This window comes from Chionomys nivalis, chromosome 4 (genome assembly GCF_950005125.1).
Source record: "Chionomys nivalis chromosome 4, mChiNiv1.1, whole genome shotgun sequence".
NCBI lineage: Eukaryota > Metazoa > Chordata > Mammalia > Rodentia > Cricetidae > Chionomys > Chionomys nivalis.
This window is the reverse complement of record NC_080089.1, coordinates 5,484,450-5,507,644: the sequence shown is the minus strand read 5'-3', so window position 1 is coordinate 5,507,644 and position 23,195 is coordinate 5,484,450. Positions and strand designations below refer to the sequence as shown.

Here is a 23,195-nt window from a genome sequence, read left to right as displayed (position 1 = left end):
TTTCTTCCACATATTCTGAGCATGACGTTTTCAAAGTCTAAATAAGACCTCTTCTGCCTCCCTATGTAAATATATGAATGTTTATATATGGTTTAGTATGATTTTCTTTACATATTTAGTAATGATAAAATGTTTGGATTTTAAATGTAATTATATTAATTTGTTGGTAATTATCATAATTTTCTTCTCCCAAGAGCTATAAGCTTTATGTTTACGTCTATTTACCTGCATCAGTGACTTAACCTGAAATAGTTCCCAGTACAACTAAGCATTTCCTCTAATAGGCTACTTTGAATGTATGTGTTCTTTTGCCTTTGCGGTGTGACATTCCCATAGTTAACTGGAGTCTCTTTATCCTCCCTAGGACAAGACGAGTGCCTTGAGCCTGAGCAACGTAGCAGGCGTCTTCTACATTCTGGTTGGCGGCTTGGGCTTGGCAATGCTGGTGGCTTTGATAGAGTTCTGTTACAAGTCCAGGGCAGAGGCGAAGAGAATGAAGGTGGCAAAGAGTGCACAGACTTTTAACCCAACTTCCTCGCAGAATACCCACAATTTAGCAACCTATAGAGAAGGTTACAACGTATATGGAACCGAAAGTATTAAAATTTAGGGGTAGGACTTAGGGCCTACGCCAGTGAGTGGGGGCTGCATCCTGTGAATGCAGTGTTGTGACCTGTCTTGTCCAGTGGTGGTATTGCTTGCTTTTAATTAGAGCTTTCTATTTTTGACATTTTCAGTGCACAGTGGTTCTGTTTTTGTTGGCTGCAGGTGTTCTGTTTGAACTTTATGTTGCCAATAGATATCTGCATTGTAATGGTCAGAAACATGAAAACAAATTAGAATTGCTCCACAAATTGATAGAAACAGCGTAATTTCCCCAAAATCAGAGGAAAATTAAATTCCATCTGAGCTTTCCTAAGCAGAGACCAGCCAAATTTCTATGACAACTCATAAATGATAAGAAAATAAGAACAAAGCATTTTAATTGATTAAAAATAAATCCTAGGGAGTTGCCTAGTTTTGATGAGGTTACAATGTTTTTTTAAACAAAAATACATATAAAGGATCCCCATCGTAAGGACTGAATGAATTTTGTTCCTAATTTAACATGTCTTCCATTGGCCAGTCATATTTCTATACTTAAATGCATTAATCCCTATTGTATGTTCATTTTTCTTATGATACACATTTATTAAATGAGATTCAACTTATACAAATTCACTTATCACCGAAGCCTTCTAAACAATCCAACACTTCTCCATTTCTCCATCCAAAATGTCAGATACACACACACGCACACATATATATGCATACAGATATATATATACATATATATAGATAACGTATACACACACATATATGTTAGAGAAAAATGAAATATTTCAGTGTTATACATTATCCATTTTTCCCATTTTTTCCACTTTGGTTTCTTCCGCATAACCACACTTATATACTGTCCTCATGTCACAATAAAAATGATACGCATTCCAGGAAGTACAGATGGAAGTTAACTTTTTCAGAATCTAATCATCCACTTTTTTCCTTTAATGATCAAAGGTGGTTTTAAAATAAGACCCTAATAGATTTAGTATTGCTCTTCTGAAACCAAAACTCTGACAAAGTCATTTTCTAAAATCATATATAATTGCCTAATGAATCAGCTTTTGTTTAGATTGCATAATAAATGAGTCTTTGAATCTTCAAGAGACATACTTGAGGCAGCTTTTCAGACAAAAAAAAATATTTAGTAATATGTATTGGAGTTGTGCCAGAAAACATGGATGATTTGATATTTAATGACATAGAAACTTCTGAATTGTGTGCTACTTTTCGAAAGGAAAGAAAGAAGCCACCCTGGCAATCAAGACAGGTCCTCCCCACCTTCTAGAAACCTGAGGTTGAACGCACATGCATAGTGACGGCTTCAGCTGATTTGTTCTCAATTTTCTGAAAATTGTAAAAGCTAAGTCCTCAGTTCACTCCAATAAAGCACAGTGAGCTTATCTTCAAATATGGCTAAGTCCTTTGAGAGAAATTACTTGAAAATTCATGGAAATAAACTGAGACTGTGTCAAGGTTGATGGCCATTAAGAAAATGCTTTTATCTTAATATTTGCTGAGTTGAAAAGAAATTTTCCAAATGGAGGAGCAATATCTCGCCTGAGTTATTTGGAATGAATTCATAACGCATCTTATTTCTTGTGTTACTAAAAGTGAGTTTCTTATTCATTCCATTCATTTGACAAATCCAAGATGGAAAAGCAATATTCAAAAAAAATTTTAAAAATACTAGTGAATGCATTTATTGCAAAAGTCTGGTAAATTACTAAAGAAAAGATTTAAGCATTCCCAGGTTAGAAGTTTTACATCATAATGTTCTTTTAGTTGAAGCCTGTCACTAAAGTTCATCAAATGTTACCTCCTTTAAAGCTAAATTTGACCTTTTAAAAAACACATTTTGAATACAGACAAAGCACTCATAGTCATGTAAATTTTTTACTTTAAAAACAGTAACATTCAGAGTAAGCAAAAATAATTTGTACCTGCAGCAAAGACTTGAGAGTAAACTATTTTTATTTTTTATTTTTTTTTGTCAAACTGATACATTTTTCCCTCTTAAAAACTTTGTAGTGACTGACATGGCCACTGATGGCTAGAATCCTAACATTTGAAACTCTGAGACAAGTGGATTCCTGCACATTTTAAGCTAGTCTTGGCTGTGAACAGATACTCTGTCTTGAAGAAAAAAAAAAGAAAGAAAGGGGGTTCTGCTGACATAATTAATGGTTGTTAATTTAGATGCCATCTGGAACTTCTGAAATCAAACTCTAGAAACTGTATACATATAAGATCTACTTAGAAATGTGGCTAGGGGCCAAAGTAATGCTCAGACGTTTGGAGGGCTAGCGCACTAGTAGAGGGCCAACACTCAGTTCCCAGCACCTATATCAGGTGGCTCCCAGACACCTATTGCCCCAGCTTCAAAGGTTCTGATACCCTTTTCTAGCCTCTGTGGACACACACACACACACACACACACCATACACACAAATGTTTATTTATTTGAATTCACAGTCTTGTATTTTATTTTCTTCAGCATCTGAATTAATTCAATCTAATCTCCAAAATAGCCCCTCTAAAAGTTACTATGTTCCAAACAGCTAGGCGTCCATTAATTGGTTCTTATTTTTCCCCTTTAGGCAGCTTACAATACATTCTATGTGTTTTTTTTTTCTTTTTTCTTTTTATTTTTTTTTAAAAAAGAAAACAATCATTTTTCATTATACATACCAATCCCAAGTTACCACTCCGTTTGTTGGCTCTTCACTAAAAACACCTAACCATGAAAGAAAAGATTGCATTAGAAAGTTTTACAGCAACTCCAATCCCATATCCTGGCTTATATTTCTTAAATAAAAAATTTTTTTTGCTACATCTTCTTGATGCAAACATTTTTTGTTGTTGTTGTTATATCCACTCTCTAGGAATCTCACAGGAGTTTCCCTTTTCAAAGCAAGATTACTTGGAAGTGAAGTCCACTTCTGAGTTCCCAGGCAAGACTCTGACATGGCCATGAGGGCCTTGAAGAACGGGTCATTTCAAATGTTTGTCTTTTGAGGATTTTTTTTTTTTTTGAGACAGGCTTTCTCTGTGTATCCCTGGCTGTCCTGGAACTCACTCTGCAGACCAGACTGGCATTAAACTCAGGGAGCCCTGCTTCTGCCTCCTGAGTGTTGGGTTTATACATCCACTCTTTCACATGTTCTTATGAAGTAAATTTTTCTATTTCTAGCTTCCTTGCTGGTATACTAAATTTCAGTTTCCTTACAATTTTAAAAATGTGCAACATGTTCACTTATTATTTTATTTGATACAATTTATATTCAGCACATTCTTCGGTGTGTAGTTCTTCAGGATTTTTTATAATTTTATTTTTTAAAAAATAAGTTTTTTCATACAAAGTATTTTGATCATGTTTTTTCTCCCCCATTTTCCCAGATCTTCCCCACCTCCTAACCCACCTCAATTCAACTCTCAGCAAAGTAAAATGTATTTGGAATTTTATCCTTTTCCCTTTACATACAAAGAAAAGTATCCTCCCATGTTTGAATATTCATCCACTGGACAAATATTTACTGAGTGACTATTCAGGTAGCAAATAAAAGCTGAAGTTTGGGGTCAACCAGGATGATTTAGAGTGTCAAAGTCCTTGGGACAAAGCTGATGACCTAAGCTCAGTCCCCAGGACCTGCATGGTAAAAGAAAGAGAAGCAACTCCTGCAAGTTATTTTCTGACCTCCACACACATGTTGTGGCATGAGTTCATGCACACACACACACACACACACACACACACACACAATTAGTAATAAATGTAGCTTTTAAAAATTCAAATTTTGATTATAAGGGACTAATAGAAGTTAACCAAGAAAGAGTGTTATTTCCCTAAAAACCTTATTATATGCCAAATTAGATGGATATATGTATCTAAATGCAAATGCTTTTGATGTTTCTATAAAGTCCTATCCTTAGTCCTCATCATGGAAATAGGCATTCATACTTCAGTCATTTTGACTACTGTTTTATTCACCTTTTATTTTAATCATAGTTAAATCACTATACACTATTTGACTTCATCTTTTTGTTATCATCAGGGTGAATGATTTCAAACATTTTTACTCCAACAGCTTTTAGTAAAATAATGAATTTTATTCACATAAATCAGTCAAACATTAAATTTCCAGAGCATATCAAACACTAGAATGTAATTTCCTAAGGAATTAAATAAAATTTAGTTCTCAATAAGCAAATACATTGTGGGTTGCAAGAAAGTCGAGGTCCCATCTTGGTCACCACAAAGCTTAGGGGACATCTCCTTTGTCTTATTTTCCTCTTATTAACTCTAGGATTTATTTGGCTATGAAGGATTTGGAGTCTGTAAACAGTAAACAATAGTCAGATTTACATGATCACAGAGCCAACATCTCCTCTACAGAGTGTTATTTTCTGCTACCTAAGAAGACAGGAAATAAAGATTCAATGAGTATTCAGAGATGGCCCACCAGAAGACCACATTCCATTTTGTGCATTGTCAAATATACCTACTTTCAATGCACCTCCTTAAAGCATAAATCTTACAAATGAACGTTGATTCCTAACAGGCATACAGTGAACTATATGTCACTAGCTGTGCTGTTGTTCTGAGTTGTATCTGTAACTCGTGTGAATGAATGCAAGTGTGTAGATAGGTCTGTGCAAGGAAAACAGGAAATTTGTGTATTTATGGTTTAGCAATTTGTTGTGAATTACAAAACCATTCCTTGCACCAGAAAAACATCTGGCAAGAAAATACTATGGTTTATAGAATGCCCATAAAACAGAAGAGACCTCTGAAACTTCTTTGGAAGTACTAGGTTGTAGCGACCAAGTGAAAAGGTTTCTTCTACCCAGATTGGCTCAGAAAATCCAGATTTTGTGATCTTTCAAACAGTTTTTAAATATATAGGTCCTAAAACTCTAGGCCAATTAATTCATCCCCTATTGTATCTGAAATTTTCTTTCCCTTATAAACAATTTGACCAAAAAGCACATGGAAAAAAAATGCAGATGTCTAATTATCGATATTTTGGTGTTTGATGTGCCAAGTTTTGTTGAAGCGAGAGAAATATCATAACACCTGGCATCCTCTCTGTTTCCTTTTCATGCAACCCAGCTGACTTTTTCCGAAGCCATAAGAAACAAAGCCAGGTTATCCATCACTGGGAGTGTGGGAGAAAACGGCCGTGTGCTGACCCCCGACTGCCCCAAGGCCGTACACACAGGAACTGCAATTAGACAAAGCTCGGGATTGGCTGTCATTGCATCGGACCTACCATAAAAACCAAAAAAATAATTGAGTGCCTTAATTAAACTGTGTTGGTGACTGATGGAAATGCAGCCCGGAGAGACGGGTCCAGCGTGGTTCCTGGTTTAAAACATCCTTTGACTGAGAGCAGGAAGGACGTTCTGAGTGTCGGACAGAACCAGTGCATGAGTTCAGCACGGAAATTCAGACTCGGGTTTTATATCAGGAAAACTCACAATTTAGTTTTTTTTGGGGGGAATGGGGGGTGTCTGGGATGGTTGTATTAACAGCAACGAATTTCACTTGAGCGCACTAATCAGACTGGCCAGTTAGAGCATCATACTGTGAAGTTCTTTCTCAGAAAGGCCTTCGTCACCACAGGAAGGGGTTCAACAGTTAATAAAGGTCAAGGAACCTGCTAGCCTGTGTCTCCACAACACCCATGTAGTGGATGGAATAATCTGCAGCTGAGACATGCAGTCACTAAAATGTGATAAGAAAATAATAAACATGTAAATCCTGTGGGGGGAAAAAACAACGAAATTTAAAGAAAGTATTTACAGTTACTTTGGAAATAAAACAATACTGAAACATGCTTGCTTTTTAACTGAAGTAAATCCAGTAGAGGACAACACAATTCTTTTTTCTAACCATCTTAGGGAACAATACATTGCAATAATTGATATAAATGTCATCACTGTAACAAACTTTAGAGACTTTTTTAATGTAAAAGTTGTTGGTCACCTTGTTTCCCGTAACCTTCACTCTGTCACACTGTTGGTTCATAGATTGTGTTTGTCTGTCAGGAACAAAAAGAAAATAGGTGAAGAAAATGTTGACATGAAGTCATTCATCGGCAATGTAGAATTAGAAAAGACTACAGGTCACTCATGTTATCATTATAATTTAAAATCCTGTTCTGTGTACAAAATTGTGGTTTTTGTACCCGCCCCAAAGAATAAAACAACATTTTTTTCTTACAGTATATATCTACAGAACTTAAATTTTTCCCTATAATCATACAAGTTATTTGAGAAACTCGAAGACTGCATGAGGGATGTAGAAGTCAAAGAACAGATCATATAAACAAATGTAGGCTGTCTTTATTATTTCTGCATAGTATGCTTTCCTTCTTTTACAGATGTTGGCCTCAGTTGTTAATAGATTAAGTTTTCAGAGATGGAGTCTTCGAGTATGGGAATGGACAGCTGTTTTGACACCAACACACCTGTGTGGAAATTTTACTTGACTCTCTTTTGCTGCATTGACTTTAGTGTCTCTTGGACTTTCACCCTCATTCCTATACTTCCATTTTAGTTCTTTGAAGGCACTGAAAACTGTTTGGGGTAGAACATAACTGAAAACTCAATCCCTATTTTTACCCCAAAATTATGAACAAAATTAAACCATATTTATTTTTAAGAAAACAAAACATTTATGGTTCAAAAAGTCTGTTTCATTTCAAATGATGAATGAGTTCAATGATATAGATAAAAATCACCGACTGAGGGATATTTGCCGAAAGCACAAGTTAGAATAATTCCTGAAGTGTGGCCTTGAAGGATGAGTTGAGTTTTCACAGGTGGAGGTATGGTAAAGAGCCTATGGGAGAGCAGACACAAAGCCACTCTTTGGGCAGGCCTGTGTACAGGGCTTGTGCAGCAAAGTGGCCAGGAGAGAGCACAGGCTGTCACACCATGGGAGCTCTGGCAGAAATATGAAGGACTGGTTTTCTTCCCTTTAACCCTCACAATCCCCTTTCAATATCTGTGTGTCACAACTATGTAATCCTTATAACACATGTACACACTGTCCCTCAAGAAAGGCCACTTCTCTGTTATTGAGCAAATCTGAGCCCTCCCTGATGTCGTTTTCTCTTACTCCCACCCATCTTCTCAGCCAGCAAATGGACTTGCACAGCACACAGAATACCGCATCTACCATTTCTTTGGTCTGTAGCTCTTTTCTGTCTTTACCTTGACTGTCACTCATCCTTCAGCACTCGAATTGAATTTTATTTGCACTGGGAATATTTCCATGATTATCCACCAGCCCTGCCTATGATGCTGACTTACATGCCATTCTTAATGTTTCTTACCCATTACGGCACTCACCATACTGCATTGTAATTGCCTGTGTACTTGTCTATAAACTACTAGACTGTCAGCTCCTTGAGGGCAGGGACTGTGTCTATCTTGTTCACAGTTGTATCCCCAGCACCCAGCACAGTGCCTGGCATATTGTAGGTGCTTAATAAATATTTGTTGAATGAAAAAACTAATTGGATTGATTTAATTATGTTGAAGCAGAAAAATATATTTTCTTCTTAACAGTCCCTGGGGTGTAAATTAGCTATAGAGTAGTTAAAATAAGCTAAGGTTAACTGGTGTGGGAGAATTGTCTGTATTCTGTCAATCATGTTTTAAATAAATGCTGATTGGCCAGGCAGGAAGTATAGGTGGGAAAACCAAACAGGAAGTAGAAATGATGCAAGGAGAACAGGAGAATTCTGGGAAGGAGGAAGCTAATTCCTCCTACTCCTGCCCACACCACTGAAGCAGCAGGATGTGATCTGCCCCACTGAAGAAGAAGGTACTGAGCCACATGGCTAGCATAGGTCAGAATAATGGGTTAATATAAGCTATAAGAGCTAATAAGTAGCCTGACATAATGGGTCAATCATCTTTATAACTTATAGAGATCTCTGTGTGATTTTCTTTCGGGCTAAACAGCTGTGGGTACTGGGCAGAAACCCCCAACAAGCAGGCCCCCTTCATGTTACAGTTGACTGCCCTCAGAATATTTTTAATGACACTAAAGAAAATAGCTAAAAAGAAATACACATAAAAGATTTAGTAAATTTTCTCTTTTTGGTTTTTCAAGGTAGAGTTTCTCTGCATTGCCTTGACTGCCCTGGACCCTGCTCTGTAGACCAGGACAGCCTTGAAATCAAGGGATCCACCTGTTTCTGCCTCCCAAATGCTGGGATTAAAGGCTTGCACTACCAAGTCCAGCTTTTCTTTTCTTTTTTTAAAAACAATACAAAACCAAAAAAAAAAATTATTTGATATGTTATGAAGGGCAGTGGGCTTGGGAGTGACAAGAGTACTGCCCATGGCAGTTTGATGCTCTCTAATCAGATGGGCATGTTCCTGGTTTAACTATAACTCTGTAGCACAACTTAGCTAGACTAATAAGCACTTAAGAATAAGGATTAAGTTTAGTGTTTAGATTTTCGTTTAAAATAACATTCATTTAAGCTTGGAGTGGATTTGTGCTCTTTGAAAGAGTTATGTTTTTACAGTATAAAGTAATTTTGGAAAAAAGAAAAGAATAATTTTGAAACCACTGTAGAGTCATAGTGATTTTAAAATATGTAAAAGTTAAGGCTGGTGAGACAGCTCAATAGGTAAAGGTTCTTGCCACGCAAGCCTGATGACAATCCACGTAAGGGTGGAAAAATAAAACTGGCTCCACAGAGTTGTCCTCTGACTTCAACACATGCATTGTGGCATGATTTACTCTCTCTCTCTCTCTCTCTTTATCTCTCTCTCTTTCTCTCTCTCTCTCTCTCTCTCTTTCTCTCTCTCTTTCTCTCTCTCTCTCTCTCACACACACACACAAACACACACATCATATACACACAGTAATACTTCATAAAAATTTACATTTAAAGTATTTGATTCCACAAAATGGAAGAATTCAGTTACTGAACACAAAAGATCACTATTTAGTGAAACTAAATATTTCAGACAAAAGCTTCTTAGGAATTCCATGAGCTAGGTAATCAATAGGCACCATCAGCTAGGTGGTCAATATGTAGTGACCACCATGAGGAGCTCTAAAGAGAACTTTGTTACTTACAATCAGCCCCATAGCTCATTGAAAATGCCAGTCTCAAAACTACTATATTCATTTCACATTCCTTCATGTGTTATCTATGTGTTGCTTGACTTTCCCACCTATATAACACCTATTCAGTTTTTTCTCTAAGGCACAGTAGATGTTCAATATTTATTTGTTGGTACTTAATCACAACTTTATACATAAAATCAGAATCAATGAATATGTACAACACTTTCATTCTCAGAAAACAGGACACCCCAACTTATATTGCCAAGGTAGTTGTAACAGACATAAAACTCAAGCTATAAGTGATACTTTGTACAGTCTGAGACACAGACTGTGGAGTGATCTGTTTTGTAGTTTTTGTTTGTTTTTTCATTTTTGTTTTTTTTTTATATTACTGCTCTGAAGTTCATGTTTCATACACAACAGTGTTTTGTTCTCACACAGTAGTGAAAAGTTCAGTCTGATTATTTGCAAAAGCAAAAGGAACAGGTGATTTATTTACATATTCTCTCTGAGCTTTTTTCAAGAGAGCTATTTCATACAATGATTATAATGTTATTAGAAGAAATAACAAACAGAAATTGTATCTCATAGGAAAGGAAAACACTAAGTTTAGTGCTTTCTTAATTCTGTGAAATGAGAAAAACCTTATTCACACATTTGTTTTGCTTTGATTGTATTTTCTTTGAAAGTGGAAGAGAATAAGCAAACTAATGGAAGATAAGATAAAGGAACACTAAAATAAAGGGGGTTGTGTAAAAAAAAAACATTTTCTCAAGTGGACAAAAGCTATTTTTCCCCTTCAAAGATTTTATTTCTACATTTAAGCATGTGTATGTGGAGGCATGTACACATGAGTGCAACAACCAAGGTGTGCAGAAGAGGGCATCACAGATCCCTTAGATGGAGAGTGACAGGAAGGGCTGGAAACTGAACTCCAGATCTCAGGAAGGGCAGACAACTTGTAACTGCGGAGTCTCTCTAGCCCAAGGAAAAGAGGTTTGTGTGTGTGTGTGTGTTTTTTTTTTACTTATTTATTTATTTTTATTCTTTTTTAATTAAAATTTCCACCTACTCCCCATTTCCCATTTCCCTTCCCTCCTCCCAAATATTGCCCTCCCCCCACTTCCCTCCCCCTATCCCCACTCCTCTTCTCCTCCCCCCACTCCATTCCCCCTCCCTCTCGATACTGAAGAGCAGTCCAAATTCCCTGCCCTGCGGGAAGACCAAGGTCCTTCTATCTACGTCCAGAAAGGTGAGCGTCCAAACAGGCTAAGCTCCCACAAAGCCAGTTCATGTATTAGGATCGAAACCTAGTGCCATTGTCCTTGGCTTCTCATCAGTCTTCATTGACCGCCATGCTCAGAGAGTCCGGAATCAACCCATGCTTATTCAGTCCCAGACCAGCTGGCCTTGGTGGGCTCCCAATAAATCAGTTCCACTGTCACAGTGGGTGGGTGCATCCCTCGTGGTCCTGATTTTTTGCTCATGTTCTCCCTCCTTCTGCTCCTCATTTGGACCTTAAGAGCTCAGACTTCTCAACAGAAGAAATTCAAATGGCCAAAAGACACCTAAGGTCATGCTCAACCTCCTTAGCGATAAGGGAAATGCAAATTAAAACAACTTTGAGATACCATCTTACACCTGTCAGAATGGCTAAAATCAAGAACACCAATGATAGCCTTTGCTGGAGAGGTTGTGGAGAAAGAGGCACACTCATTCATTGCTGGTGGGAATGCAAACTTGTGCAACCACTTTGGAAATCAGTGTGGCGATTTCTCAGGAAATTTGGGATCAACCTACCCCAAGATCCAGTAATACCACTATTGGGAATATACCCAAGAGATGCCACATCAAATGACAAAAGTATCTGTTCAACTATGTTCATAGCAGCATTGTTTGTAATAGCCAAAACCTGGAAACAACCTAGATGCCCTTCAATGGAGGAATGGATGAAGAAAGTGTGGAATATATACATATTAGAGTACTACTCAGCAGTAAAAAACAATGACTTCTTGAATTTTGCGTGCAAATGGATGGAAATAGAAAACACTATCCTGAGTGAGGTATCCCAGACTCAAAAAGAGGAACATGGGATGTACTCACTCATAATCGGTTTCTAGCCATAAAATAAAAGACATTAAGCATATAATGTGTGATCCTATATAAGCTAAATAAGAAAGTGAACCCAAAGAAAATCATATAGTCATCCGCATGGAGAGGGGGAAGTAGACAAGATTCCAGGGCAAAAACTGGGAACTTGCGGGTGAGGTGGCATGGGGCAAAGGGGAAATGGGATGAGAAATATGAGAAGGGGAGGATGGGAGGAGCTCGGAGGATTGGGATGGTTGGGATATAGGAAGGATGGATACGGGAGCAGCGAAGTATATATCCTATCTAAGGGAGCCATCTTAGGGTTGGCAAGAGACTTGACTCTTGAGGGGTTCGCAGGTGTCCAGGAATATGTCCCCAGCTGGTACCTTGGGCAACTAAGGAGAGGGAACCTGAAATGACCCTATCCTATACTGATGAATATCTTGCATATCACCTTAGAACCTTCATCTGGCGATGGATCGAGGTAGAGTCTCAATTTGGAGCAACGGTCTGTGTGTGTTTGTTTTGTTTGTTTGTTTAAGATAAAATGGTTAGCTCCCACTTCTTACATTATTAGGTGTGCAATACTTAATGAATTTCTCTTTGATAGGCATAAAACCTTTACAATTTGACAGGACACAGACTGACACTGGGAGCCTCGGAGGACAGAATTAAATAGAATATTCTCAGTCTTGTTTGAGATGATGCTAAGAGACCATTTATCATTGCCTATATGGTTTGTCTACCAGCTCTTAAATGCAAAAGCTTTAGACTTTTTTAAAGAACAGAACCCAAAACAATTTAGTCCACATTTGGCTCCATTTAGAAATTAGTGTAATGTTTTATTCACATAAAACTAGTGCTTTTTCAAACTTCTAAATCATGGAATTCATCAATCCTACCTACCTGGCATTTCTCAGAAATGTCTTCCCGTTATTTCTCTCTTCACTCTCATACTGTGTAGCTTTTCAACCCTTGCGACTGAGAAGATCTCAGTCTTAGCCCAGTAGATCTAAATCCATGTCATGCATACACTCTCACATCAAAGTCATCCCATTCTCCTCTGCATCTGCCTTCATGTTCCTCTTCCCACTGTTAACCTTCCCAGCTCTTGCCACCATTCTTACCTTCAGTACAAAATAAGAAATAAGGAAAGGCAACCATTGAAATTATGACTCAGAGTACACAAACACATACACAAATGTTTTTATGAGTTGGAGACATAGCTCAGTGGTTAAGAGGTCTCTTGCAGAAGACCTGAGCGTGGTTCCCAGTACCTGTGTCAGGTGGTTAACAAGCACCTGTACTCTAGGAAGTTTCAACACCTCTTGCCCCCTTTGACACATGCACACACATGCACATAAATGCAAACAAACACACATAATTGAAAATAATAAAAATTAATCTTAAAATAATTCCTTTTCGTGGAACTGTGTGCCATCACACTACTAATATGGTTGAGTAGGCAAAAATGCTTGCTGAGTGTGGTAGCTTGAATGTAATTGGTTCCCATAATCTCACAGGCAGTGACACTAATAGGAGGTGTGTCTTTGTTAGAATGGGTATGGCCTTGGTGGTGGAAGTGTATGACTGTGTGGGTAGGTTTTGAGGTATCTTGCTCAGGATACCACCCAGTGTCTCAGTTGACTTCCTATTGCCTGCAAAATATAGGACTCTCAGCTACTACTTCACCACATCTGTCTACTTGCCATTGGGTTCTCCATCATGATGACAATGGACTGAACCTCTGAAACTACATGTGAGTCACTCCAATTAAATGTTTTCTTTATAAGAGGTGCTGTGGTCACTGTATTTCTTCACAGCAATAAAATCCTAACTAAGACATTGAACAAGTCTAAAAATCCAAATTCAATCCCAAAAAAATACAGGACGGAACTGATCTCCAAGCAGTTCAGGTCCACACACAGACATCATACACACATGCATACAAATATGGAGTTAATTTTTAAATATGTCACTAGCAGAATGGTGGTTTGCATCTGGAATCTCAGTATTGAAGCTAAAGGACTGTGAATGTAAGGCCAGCCTGGACCACATAGCAAGTTCTCAGCCAATATATAAACTATTTAGCAAGACCTTGTCTCAAATACAAAATCAAAAAGAATACAACCATAGCAAAAAGGAAGTAAGTTATCTGTCCATCTAACCTCACTATTAAAATGAACTCATAAACTGCTTGCCTGTCCACATTAGTTGCTGACTTCTCCATCATTGGTATATAATCACTAATGACTTTGGAGTTTAACCTATCTATATAGTACACCCTAAGGTGTCCCCATTCACATTCTTTGACCATGTCATGTATAGCACAAATGGTACTGCCATTTGCCCTTAATCCTTTGTGCCTTCTCAGTGAACATTGTGTTCCCTAATTTTGCACACCAAACCTCTCTCAAATCAGGCTTGAAAATTTTGTTCACTTATCCTGTCACAGGACATATTCCTCCTGGTAGATCTCCATAGAAGAAAAATGTCTACAGTCACTAATAAAGACATTTCTATTGTCTATTCTAGTCCCACATATTTGTTTGCTGACCACCTTTTTTGACTTCTTAATCAAAGTGCATCAATCTTTTCATAGCTTTATATATTTCTAACATAAACAAGTATCCAATCTTTCATTTCTTCATCATACCCATATCTAATTAATTAGAATCTTCAGTTCCTTGTATTGTTTCAATATCTCTTTCTCCCTCCTCATTATCATCTATTTAATTTGGGGACTTACAGTATTTTGCTGTCATTACTACAACCTCTGGATGGATCTCTTTGCTTCTTATTTTACTCATACCTTGCTGTAGGCAAGATCTAGATTCTCCTCAAACATAAACATAATCCCACCAAAACCTAATTAGGATTGTTTGGTGTCTATTCTATAAGGCTTGTCAACATGTCCAGTGTCTTTTTTCACCAACTTTCCACAACAAAAACACAAAACAATTAACAATTAATTAGTTTTCAGAATCCTTTGTGTCCTTTCATTTTGAGCCTTTGCCAATTCTTTTAGTCAGGTTGCTCATGTTTCAGAGAAGATCCTAATTATCACCAAGATAAACAATATGAACTAAATATATAAACAAAAATAAATTTGTTAACAAAAAGGAGCTACTTCACAGAGAGTATGATCATTTGAAAGAAAATGGATCCCATAACCTCATGTCTTTAAATGTTTAGTTCCCAACTAGTGCAGCTATTTGGGAAGGACTAGAAAGTGTGACCTTTCTGGAACAGATATGGACTTATTGAAAAAGGTGTGTCATTGGGGGACTTTGAATTTTTAAATGTCCACGACAGGCCCAGTCTCTCCCTCTCTCATTGCCTAGTGCCTACTGATAAGGATGTAAAGCTCACAAGTACTGCTCCAGCACCATGTCTTCCTGCTTCTAAACTCAATAAGTATAGACTAACCCTTTAAAACTCTAAGCAAGTCCATAGTTAAATGCTTTCTTTCATACGAGTTCCTTGGTCATGGTTTCTCTTCTTTTCACAGCAATAGAACAGTGACTAAGACAGATCGGATACTAGTTTCCCAGAGAACAAAGATAGACATGCTGCCAGCTCTGAAAGCAACAATGCCAAAGACAATCATCCCAACAATATCCATGATCTACTCCAAAGAATGCCCCAGAGAAAAAAATGCATCACTTTTTTATTGATTCTTTCTGACTTTCATAGCCTGCATTCTTATTGCATCCATCTCTCTGTCTCTTTGTATTCATCATCCACCCTTGCAACCTACCCCTCAAAATAAAATAAAATTCAAAAGAAAAACAAAAAACCCCAAAACAAAAACAATAAAAGTCAAACTAACATACAAAAAAATAGCATGAAAGCTGTAGTGTGACAAAGTCTCACAGTGTACCCTTTATTACATACATCTTTGCTTGAAAGTATTCATTACAATGAGTCATTGGTCTGACTTTTGTTATACCCTCAATATTGGACCTTCACTGGTATTCCTCTTGTATATCCTGTTGTTGCCTCATGTCACAGAGATCCTGCAGCTCTAGGTCTTCAGGTTGGACCCTTTGCATTCTCTAGTAGTTTATAGATGAGGTGAATGTTGGGATGGGACAACTCATAACCCTGATTCTGGGCCTGGGTTGGTCAGCCTGCCAGCTTTCCCTCATCATCACCAACAGAGAGAGCTCTCCAGCATTACCCCACCTGGCAAGGAACAGGGCCAATGCTCCTGCTCTCATACATCTGGGACCAGCTTACCTGCGCCTATACCACCAGGGCCAGCTCTACTGTTTTCCCGAATGCTGCAGTAGGTAAGGTTCAGGGCCTGCTCTCCCTCCTGCCATAGGTGGCTATTGGTGGTGGTCATCTTTTGCTCACCCATGTCACCACATGGAGATGAGGGGGCAGGATCAGATCTCCTGCTCTAATGCCTCCAGGGACAGCTAACCTGAGCCCTTCCCAACAGGGTATGTTCTAGTGTGCTATTCAGGCAAGGTTCAGGGTCTACTCTCCTGTGCATTGTAGTCAGTGAGGAACATGGAACTCTTATGACCTTAGGAACAGCTCAGTCCCACCCACCAGAGGTAGCAAGGGGTGGGGCATGGGAGGCATCTCTCCATCACCCACTCCACCATATGGCAGATGAGAAGTGAGGCCAGATCTCTCGTGCATACTTGTTGACAAAAGTTTCTGTCCCACCCGGTCCCACAGCCATTCAGTCCCCCCCTCCCCCCGAAAAAAATAAAACACACACAGGGGCCTACGTTAATTATAAACTGGTTGACATATTAGGTCAGACTTTCTTATTACCTCTTATATCTTACATTAACCCATAATTCTTGTCTGTGTTAGTCATGTAGCTTGGAACCTTTTATCAGTGAGGCATTCTCTTTTTTCTTCCTCTTCGTCTATTTGATGACTAGACTGAATTTCCATAATTCTCTTACTTTGGTTGCCCTGCCTATACTTTCTGCCTGGCTACTAGTCAATCAGCATTTCATTAAATTAATACAAGTGACAAATCTTTACGCAAGATCATTGTCCCAAAGTACTTCCCCTTTCTTTTTTCTTTCAAAACAAGAACTCTGAATCTAATCTCCTTTGTTTAGCTTTTTTCCAGACCATTATCTATAATAACTTGTAACCAACACTCTAAACAAAGATAAACATCCATAATCCATTTTGGGGGGAATGTGGATGTAGTTCTCTGGGCTGCTTCCTGCTGGTTGGGGTGCTAATAATCTTATGGGGATCTAAAGAAAATTTAGGATTATGGTCAAGTCCTAACTGGAATATTCTGTGAGACTTGATCATCTCAGCCAGCCATCTTGAGGCTGTTCTGGATGTAGAACTCAAAGGAAATGCCAACAGAGGTCCTTTGAAATGTTGGATCATCTGGACCATCAGGTCCCATCAGAGATTTTTCAGGGGGTCTTCCTTAATCAAACCTAATTTTTCTTAACCCAGAATGAATTCACAGCCTATCATTTTCTGTGAAAACAAAAGCAAAACCTCCAAAGTAGCATATCTTTTAACTTAAATTTTGAAGTCAAAGCATTTTCAAAATATATGTTGTATTAACCAAGCAGCATTTGTAATCAAACACCTTTTAGCAGCTGCTGTTCCTTCCTTAGCCATCAAATCATTCAAAGACAATGCAATAACATGAGAACAGGAGAATTTGGGGAAAGAGGAACTTGATTCCTCCCACTCCTGCCCAGACCACCAAAGCAGCAGGATGTGAGCTGCCCCACTGAAAAAAGGTACTGAGCCACATGGCTAACATAGATCAGAAAAATGGGTTAATCAAGGTGCAAGAGTTAGCCAGTGAGAGGCTAGAGCTAATGGGCCAATCAGTTTTATAACTTATAGAGATCTTTGTGTGATTTTCTTTGGGACTAAATGGTTGTGGGGTACCTGGCAGGACAAAAACCCAAACAAGCAGGCCTGGCCCTTCATGTTACAATAACATAAAATATCCAGATTCTCTGTGTATTTTTCCTCTTCACGTGGCTTTATTTTAAACTCTATTTCTTTTATTTTTATTTTTAATTTTTGTTGGTTTTTTTGAGAGTTTTTCTGTTGAGTTTCTCTGTGTATCTTTGGCTGTCCTGGAACTCACTCTGTAGACCAGACTGTCCTTGAACTCAAGGAGATCCACCTGCCTCCCACATGCTGGGATTAAAGGTGTGTGCCACCACACTTAACTATTTTCTTTCTTTCTTTCTTTTAAGGACTTTATCCTTTTTTTCTTTTCTCTCCCAAGACTACATATATTTTTAAACACAATGTAAACTGTCTAGAGGGTTTTTTGTCTATATTTATCTTTACTGTATATCTCTCTTTTTCTGACCACATGAGTTTATAATTTCCTAATTGATATGGCTAGGATTAAAGCTGTGGCTTTGATGGCTGGATCCACCCATTTTTTAGCTTTCTGAGAATCTAGTTTCATGGCAGAATTACTGGTGGGAACCATGTTTATTGCTACAACTTTATGGAGTTTCAAGGTCCCTGCCACCACCAAATAGCATACCATTGGCTATTTATAAACACCATTTAAGTGTTTGGTCATGGGGACTCTTAAAAGAACTGTAAGGCTTTTACAGCTAAAGCTGAGTCAATAAGCTTCTCTTAAATGAGATGTGCTTGTGCTACCAAACAGAGTGCACACAAGAAAAAGCTGCTACTAAGAAGACGTGCTTAACTCTGTTTTGTGTGTGTGTGATTGTGTGTGTGTGTGTGTGTGTGCTCAGAATTACTTAAAAAGCTCTCAGGTTTTATGTAGATATAGTTGTCCATGCTTGTGTCATTTGTTAAAAGAGGTTTCTGTTCCTCCCAGTCCTGCAGTTGTTCAGTCCCAAAAATACAGACACAGAAGCTTACATTAATTATAAACTGATTAGCATATTAGCTCAGGCTTCTTATTACTTCTTATATCTTACATTAACCCATAATCCTTGTCTGTATTAGCCACATGTCTTGGTACCTTTTATCAATGAGGCATTCTCATCTTGCTTCCTCTGTGTCTGGATGACAACTGCAGACTGAGCCTTTCCTCTTCCCAGCATTCTCCTTTTCTTGTTATCCCACCTATACTTCTGGCCAGGCTACTGGTCAATCAGTGTTTTATTAAACTAATACAAGTGACAAATCTTTATAGGGTACAAGACCATTGTCCCACAGTACACACTGATAGGTACAGAATACCCGTGACCTCATAAACATGATCAACACTATTATGTTGCCCAGATAAGGTACAGGGCTGCTAGCCTGAGTCTTGCAGGATCTGCTTTTCTTCTCTCATGACCCTGGGACCATCCTACCCACCTGCGTAAGTGTCACAGAGTGAGGGGAGCATCTGCTCTCACCCATGACACCACATGACAGATGGATAGTAAGGTCAGTGTCAGTTCTCCCACTTTCATGCCTTCAGTACTGGTTTACCTGCATCATCTGCCAACAGGGTCAACCCCACTGTTTGCCCAGGAGAGGTGCAGGGCCTATTCCCCTGAGTGTTGCATTGGTGGAAAGATGCAGTTCTCTTTAGTGATGCAGCCAGTGAGGGGTGGAACCAATTCTGTGCAGCCCTATCAGCACTGTCTTTGTGGCAAAAGGAGTCACAGACATCAATATAGGCCAAGACTGGCACAGCCAAGGAAACAGATATGCCCTTGGAAGTAACCCAGGCTCTGATGATGCAAGGCCCTGAGTAGCAGTGCATGCCACTCTGACCTATATCGCCCTGACACATGGTTTGGCCCTTAGACACTAACATGGGTGTAAGTAGCAGCCCAGGATCTTGGTGGTAACATGGGCCATGGATATCAAAACAGACCCTGCCTGTGGTTGCACATGGACCCAGACATGGTCTTTGTCAGCAGCCTGGGCCATGATCAGCATGGACCCAGTTGGTAGATTGGGATGGGCACAGTGACTGCATGGCCTTGGAACACCAGTATGTCCTCAAGTGGCAGTCCAGATCCTGGGCATATATTTGGCCCTCATTGGCAACAGGAGCCCCAGATGTGAACATAGCCACAGGGTGTGGCTGGGTCATGGAATCAGACATGGCCCCAACCACAGCGGGACCCATATGACTCCTGGCCCTGGTTGGCAGTATATGTCACTCAGGACTCTATGGTTCCTGGCAGCAGCTTAGGTCTGGATATCATCATGGCCCTAACTGGCTTTGCAGTTTACCCAGATCGGCACGGCCTCAAAGACAGTTTGGCAAAGTGCCAATGTGTCCCCAGGTGGCAGTCCTGCCCCTGGGGCATTCACTTGGCCATCAATGGTAAGAATAGTCACCGACATCAACACAGACCCTGGCTGTTGTAGGGTCATGGATCCAGACTTGGCTCTCACTTGCAGTTCAAGTATGAAAGTCATCATGGCCCCAGGTAGCAACACTTGCCACCTAGATTATCTGGTACCGATGACCACATGACTATCAGACACTAGCATGGCCTCAGGTGTCGGCCCAGACAATAATTCTCTGCATAGCCCTCTGTGGTAACACGAGTCACTGATATCAACACAGAACCCAGCTGCTGCAGAGCAACAGATTCAGACATAGCTACTGGCAGCAGTACAGGCCTGGACATCATTGTGATCCTTGGTGGCAGAAAAGAAGCAGAAGGACTCTTTCAATGGCATGGTACCTTACAGCCCTCAACTCTTCAAAGGCCACCAAAGTGAGCAGGTTCCTCACTGCCCTCAACTCCCCAGAACATGGTAGTTTCTGTCTTTCTTCCATTTTCCCACCATATACCCACTCGTCATAATGTTGTCCTACTGGACAAAGACATAACTTCAGGGGCTTCTGTTCCTGTTGCCTGGGAAAGTAATTTATCTTCTAGATAGTTCTAGTGGGTGTGTATATATGAGTAAGTCAGAAGACATATTTGAGCATTGGTCCCCACTGGCCACTTTGTTTGAGAGAGCAGTTTACCTGGTCACTGCTGTGTACTCCAGAAGTCTGTCCTGATTTTTCCACATTTTGATTCATATCAGAATAACTAAATTCTAGTAGAAAACTTAGTGGATAATATAGAAGCATCCATTTGGCAATTGGTGAAAAGAAAATAAAAATTTTATTATTTTCTTTGTTACATTATTGTGATAAGAAGTAAAAAGGTACTGCTTAACAAATTCGCCCATAATTTAAAGTATTTCTAAGCACTTCATTAACTTAAACTTGTTTTAGTAATCAATATTTTTATAAAAACTCACTGCTAGTTTCATAGAAAAACATTAGAGTGCATAGTGAACAGGCATGTGTAAAATTTTGGACCCCACCTGTTTATTTGAAAAATAAAGTTAAGAGATCAGGTCAGGCCATAGATCACCTTTAATAGTTAGGAGAATCATTCTGACGACACAGGCATCTTTAGGCATGAAGACTGGACCAGAACCTCCATGCCCTAAATACACACCATGCAGTCTTTGAGCACTTAAGCACACATAGCTTCCAGGACCCATTCCTACTGTCTGTATGTAGTTCTCAGACAATAGGGTAATAATTTAAAAACTGCAGAGACTAGTGTTTGCTTTAACATTTCTACTAAAAAGGAAGATTCCAAGGAAAATTGGAAACCTGTTTGTGTATATATGTGATAATATATATATATATATATATAGTGTGTGTGTAATATATATATATGCCATGTTCATGTGGATATGCACATGCATGCATTGTGGAAATCACTATATCAGAAGTTTTCATACAGAACATATTGAGAAGCAGCAGAACTTTGGTATCAGAGGCCTTAGAGCTATATACTTAGATTCTCAAAGTATATAAGTGTGTGAAAAGACATAGAGTTTTGTATGATAATGCTAATAATAATAAAAGTAAAAGAAAAGAAGTAAAAGTAAGAGAAAAAGACATGGTTTGAACAAAAGAGGTACAACTTTACAAGCTAGAATTTAAGTACTGAAAATTAACTTTAGCTGAGCACGGCAATGCACACCATCAGTCCCAGCACTTAGGGAACAGGCAGGCAGATCTCTGTGAGTTCAAAGCTACCCTAGTCTACACAGTGCGTTCCAGGCTAGTCAAGATACATAGTGAGACCTTGTCTACAAACAACAAACAAACAAAAGCATTAAAAATTCTTTTCTGGAAGAATTATAAAACAACAGTAAAAACACATTTGTGATTCAAAAAGGAGTGTTATCGAGTAGAAAAGCTAATTATTAATTCCAAAGACCCTAGAAACAATATTATCTGCTTAGACATGCAGCACAGAGGTGACAAAACTTAAACAAGAAGAAAAGTAGAGGGACAAATAGAAAATGTGTAAATTAGAAACACCAAGGAAGTGAAGCAGGACATCTTGCAATAACAGAAGCTACCGCGCTAAGTTAGAGGGCTGGTGAGTCTGGGGAGACAGTCCAGCAATTAAGAGCACTTCATCCATAATAAAGAGACCTGGAGTTCAGCTTTTAGGGTCCATATAACAAGTAGAGCATCCTGCCAATACCTGTCATATCAACTTCAAGGAGTGTACAGAGGAAGGCCACTGAGCTTTGCTTACTTCCGTTTAATCCAAGATATTTGAGCCCCAGATTTGGAAGAGACCCTGAGTCAGTGGAATAGGTGGTGAGTAGTGGAAGAGGACACTGGCTGTTATGTACAGACCCTACACACACTCACATTAATACAAGTGAAATCTTGTTTTAAAAAAAGAAAAAGCTATTAGAAGAGGTCAAAAAGCTTTCTTCCTTTCTTCATTTGTGGATGTATAACCCTTTCTTTCAAATGAGCATCTTTACAAAAAGGATGGGAAGAGTTTCCTTACTCCCAGGGTAAGAATCCAAAATCTTGATCAGTCCACTTTTATGAAGCACAAATGCTAAATCACTTAAGACAGTAAGGCCACCGATACTACCAGTAGAACAAAAGACAGAAAAAGGTCAAAATTGCTCATTCATAGATATCTATTTCTAGTAAGTATCAATAGCTATTATTTTCAGGCACCAAATATTTGAAGGTTTGTTGCCCTGTGATACCTAAAAAATACAACGTACTGGAGATTGACGATAACCCTAGGAATGTAACATTATCATTTTCTACTAAAATTGCTCAAGTCGTCTATCCTTTTCAGGATTAAGAAACCCAAAGTTTGCCAACTAATGCCCTGGAAGACATTATTAGCCTTCTGCTGCTACTTAAAAAGTGGTTAATCAAAAATATCTTCAAGTTTCTCCAGGAAATTAAAACCCACAGGTATTGAAAGCAAAAACATCATATTATAATTGTGACCTTACAATATTGTGATCTATGTGGTTTATGTTTGTCTTATTCTTTAGACAAAACAAATCTGTAAAGCATCAGCAGGGCAGATTTTACTACACCTATGCTACAAGGGTTGAAAGCAAATGGACCAGAATGTTAAATGACAGTCACAATAAG

General features: G+C 38.7%; 1 protein-coding gene across 8 annotated transcripts in view; it reads left to right on the top strand.

Moving 5' to 3' along the window:
* Positions 1-8,086, top strand: part of Gria4 (glutamate ionotropic receptor AMPA type subunit 4) — a 368,523-nt gene extending 360,437 nt beyond the window's left edge. For 3 of the 8 annotated variants that reach the window (XM_057767902.1, XM_057767901.1, XM_057767900.1), the window contains exons 16-17: positions 365-580; positions 5,714-8,086. In XM_057767902.1, the coding sequence (XP_057623885.1) occupies positions 365-580; positions 5,714-5,878 (381 nt within the window). In that variant the 3' untranslated portion in view covers positions 5,879-8,086. Of the gene's footprint in view, positions 1-364; positions 613-5,713 lie in introns of all 8 variants that reach the window. The other 5 variants (XM_057767904.1, XM_057767905.1, XM_057767907.1 and 2 more) reach the window with 3 other exon arrangements.
* Positions 8,087-23,195: the final 15,109 nt, after the last annotated feature.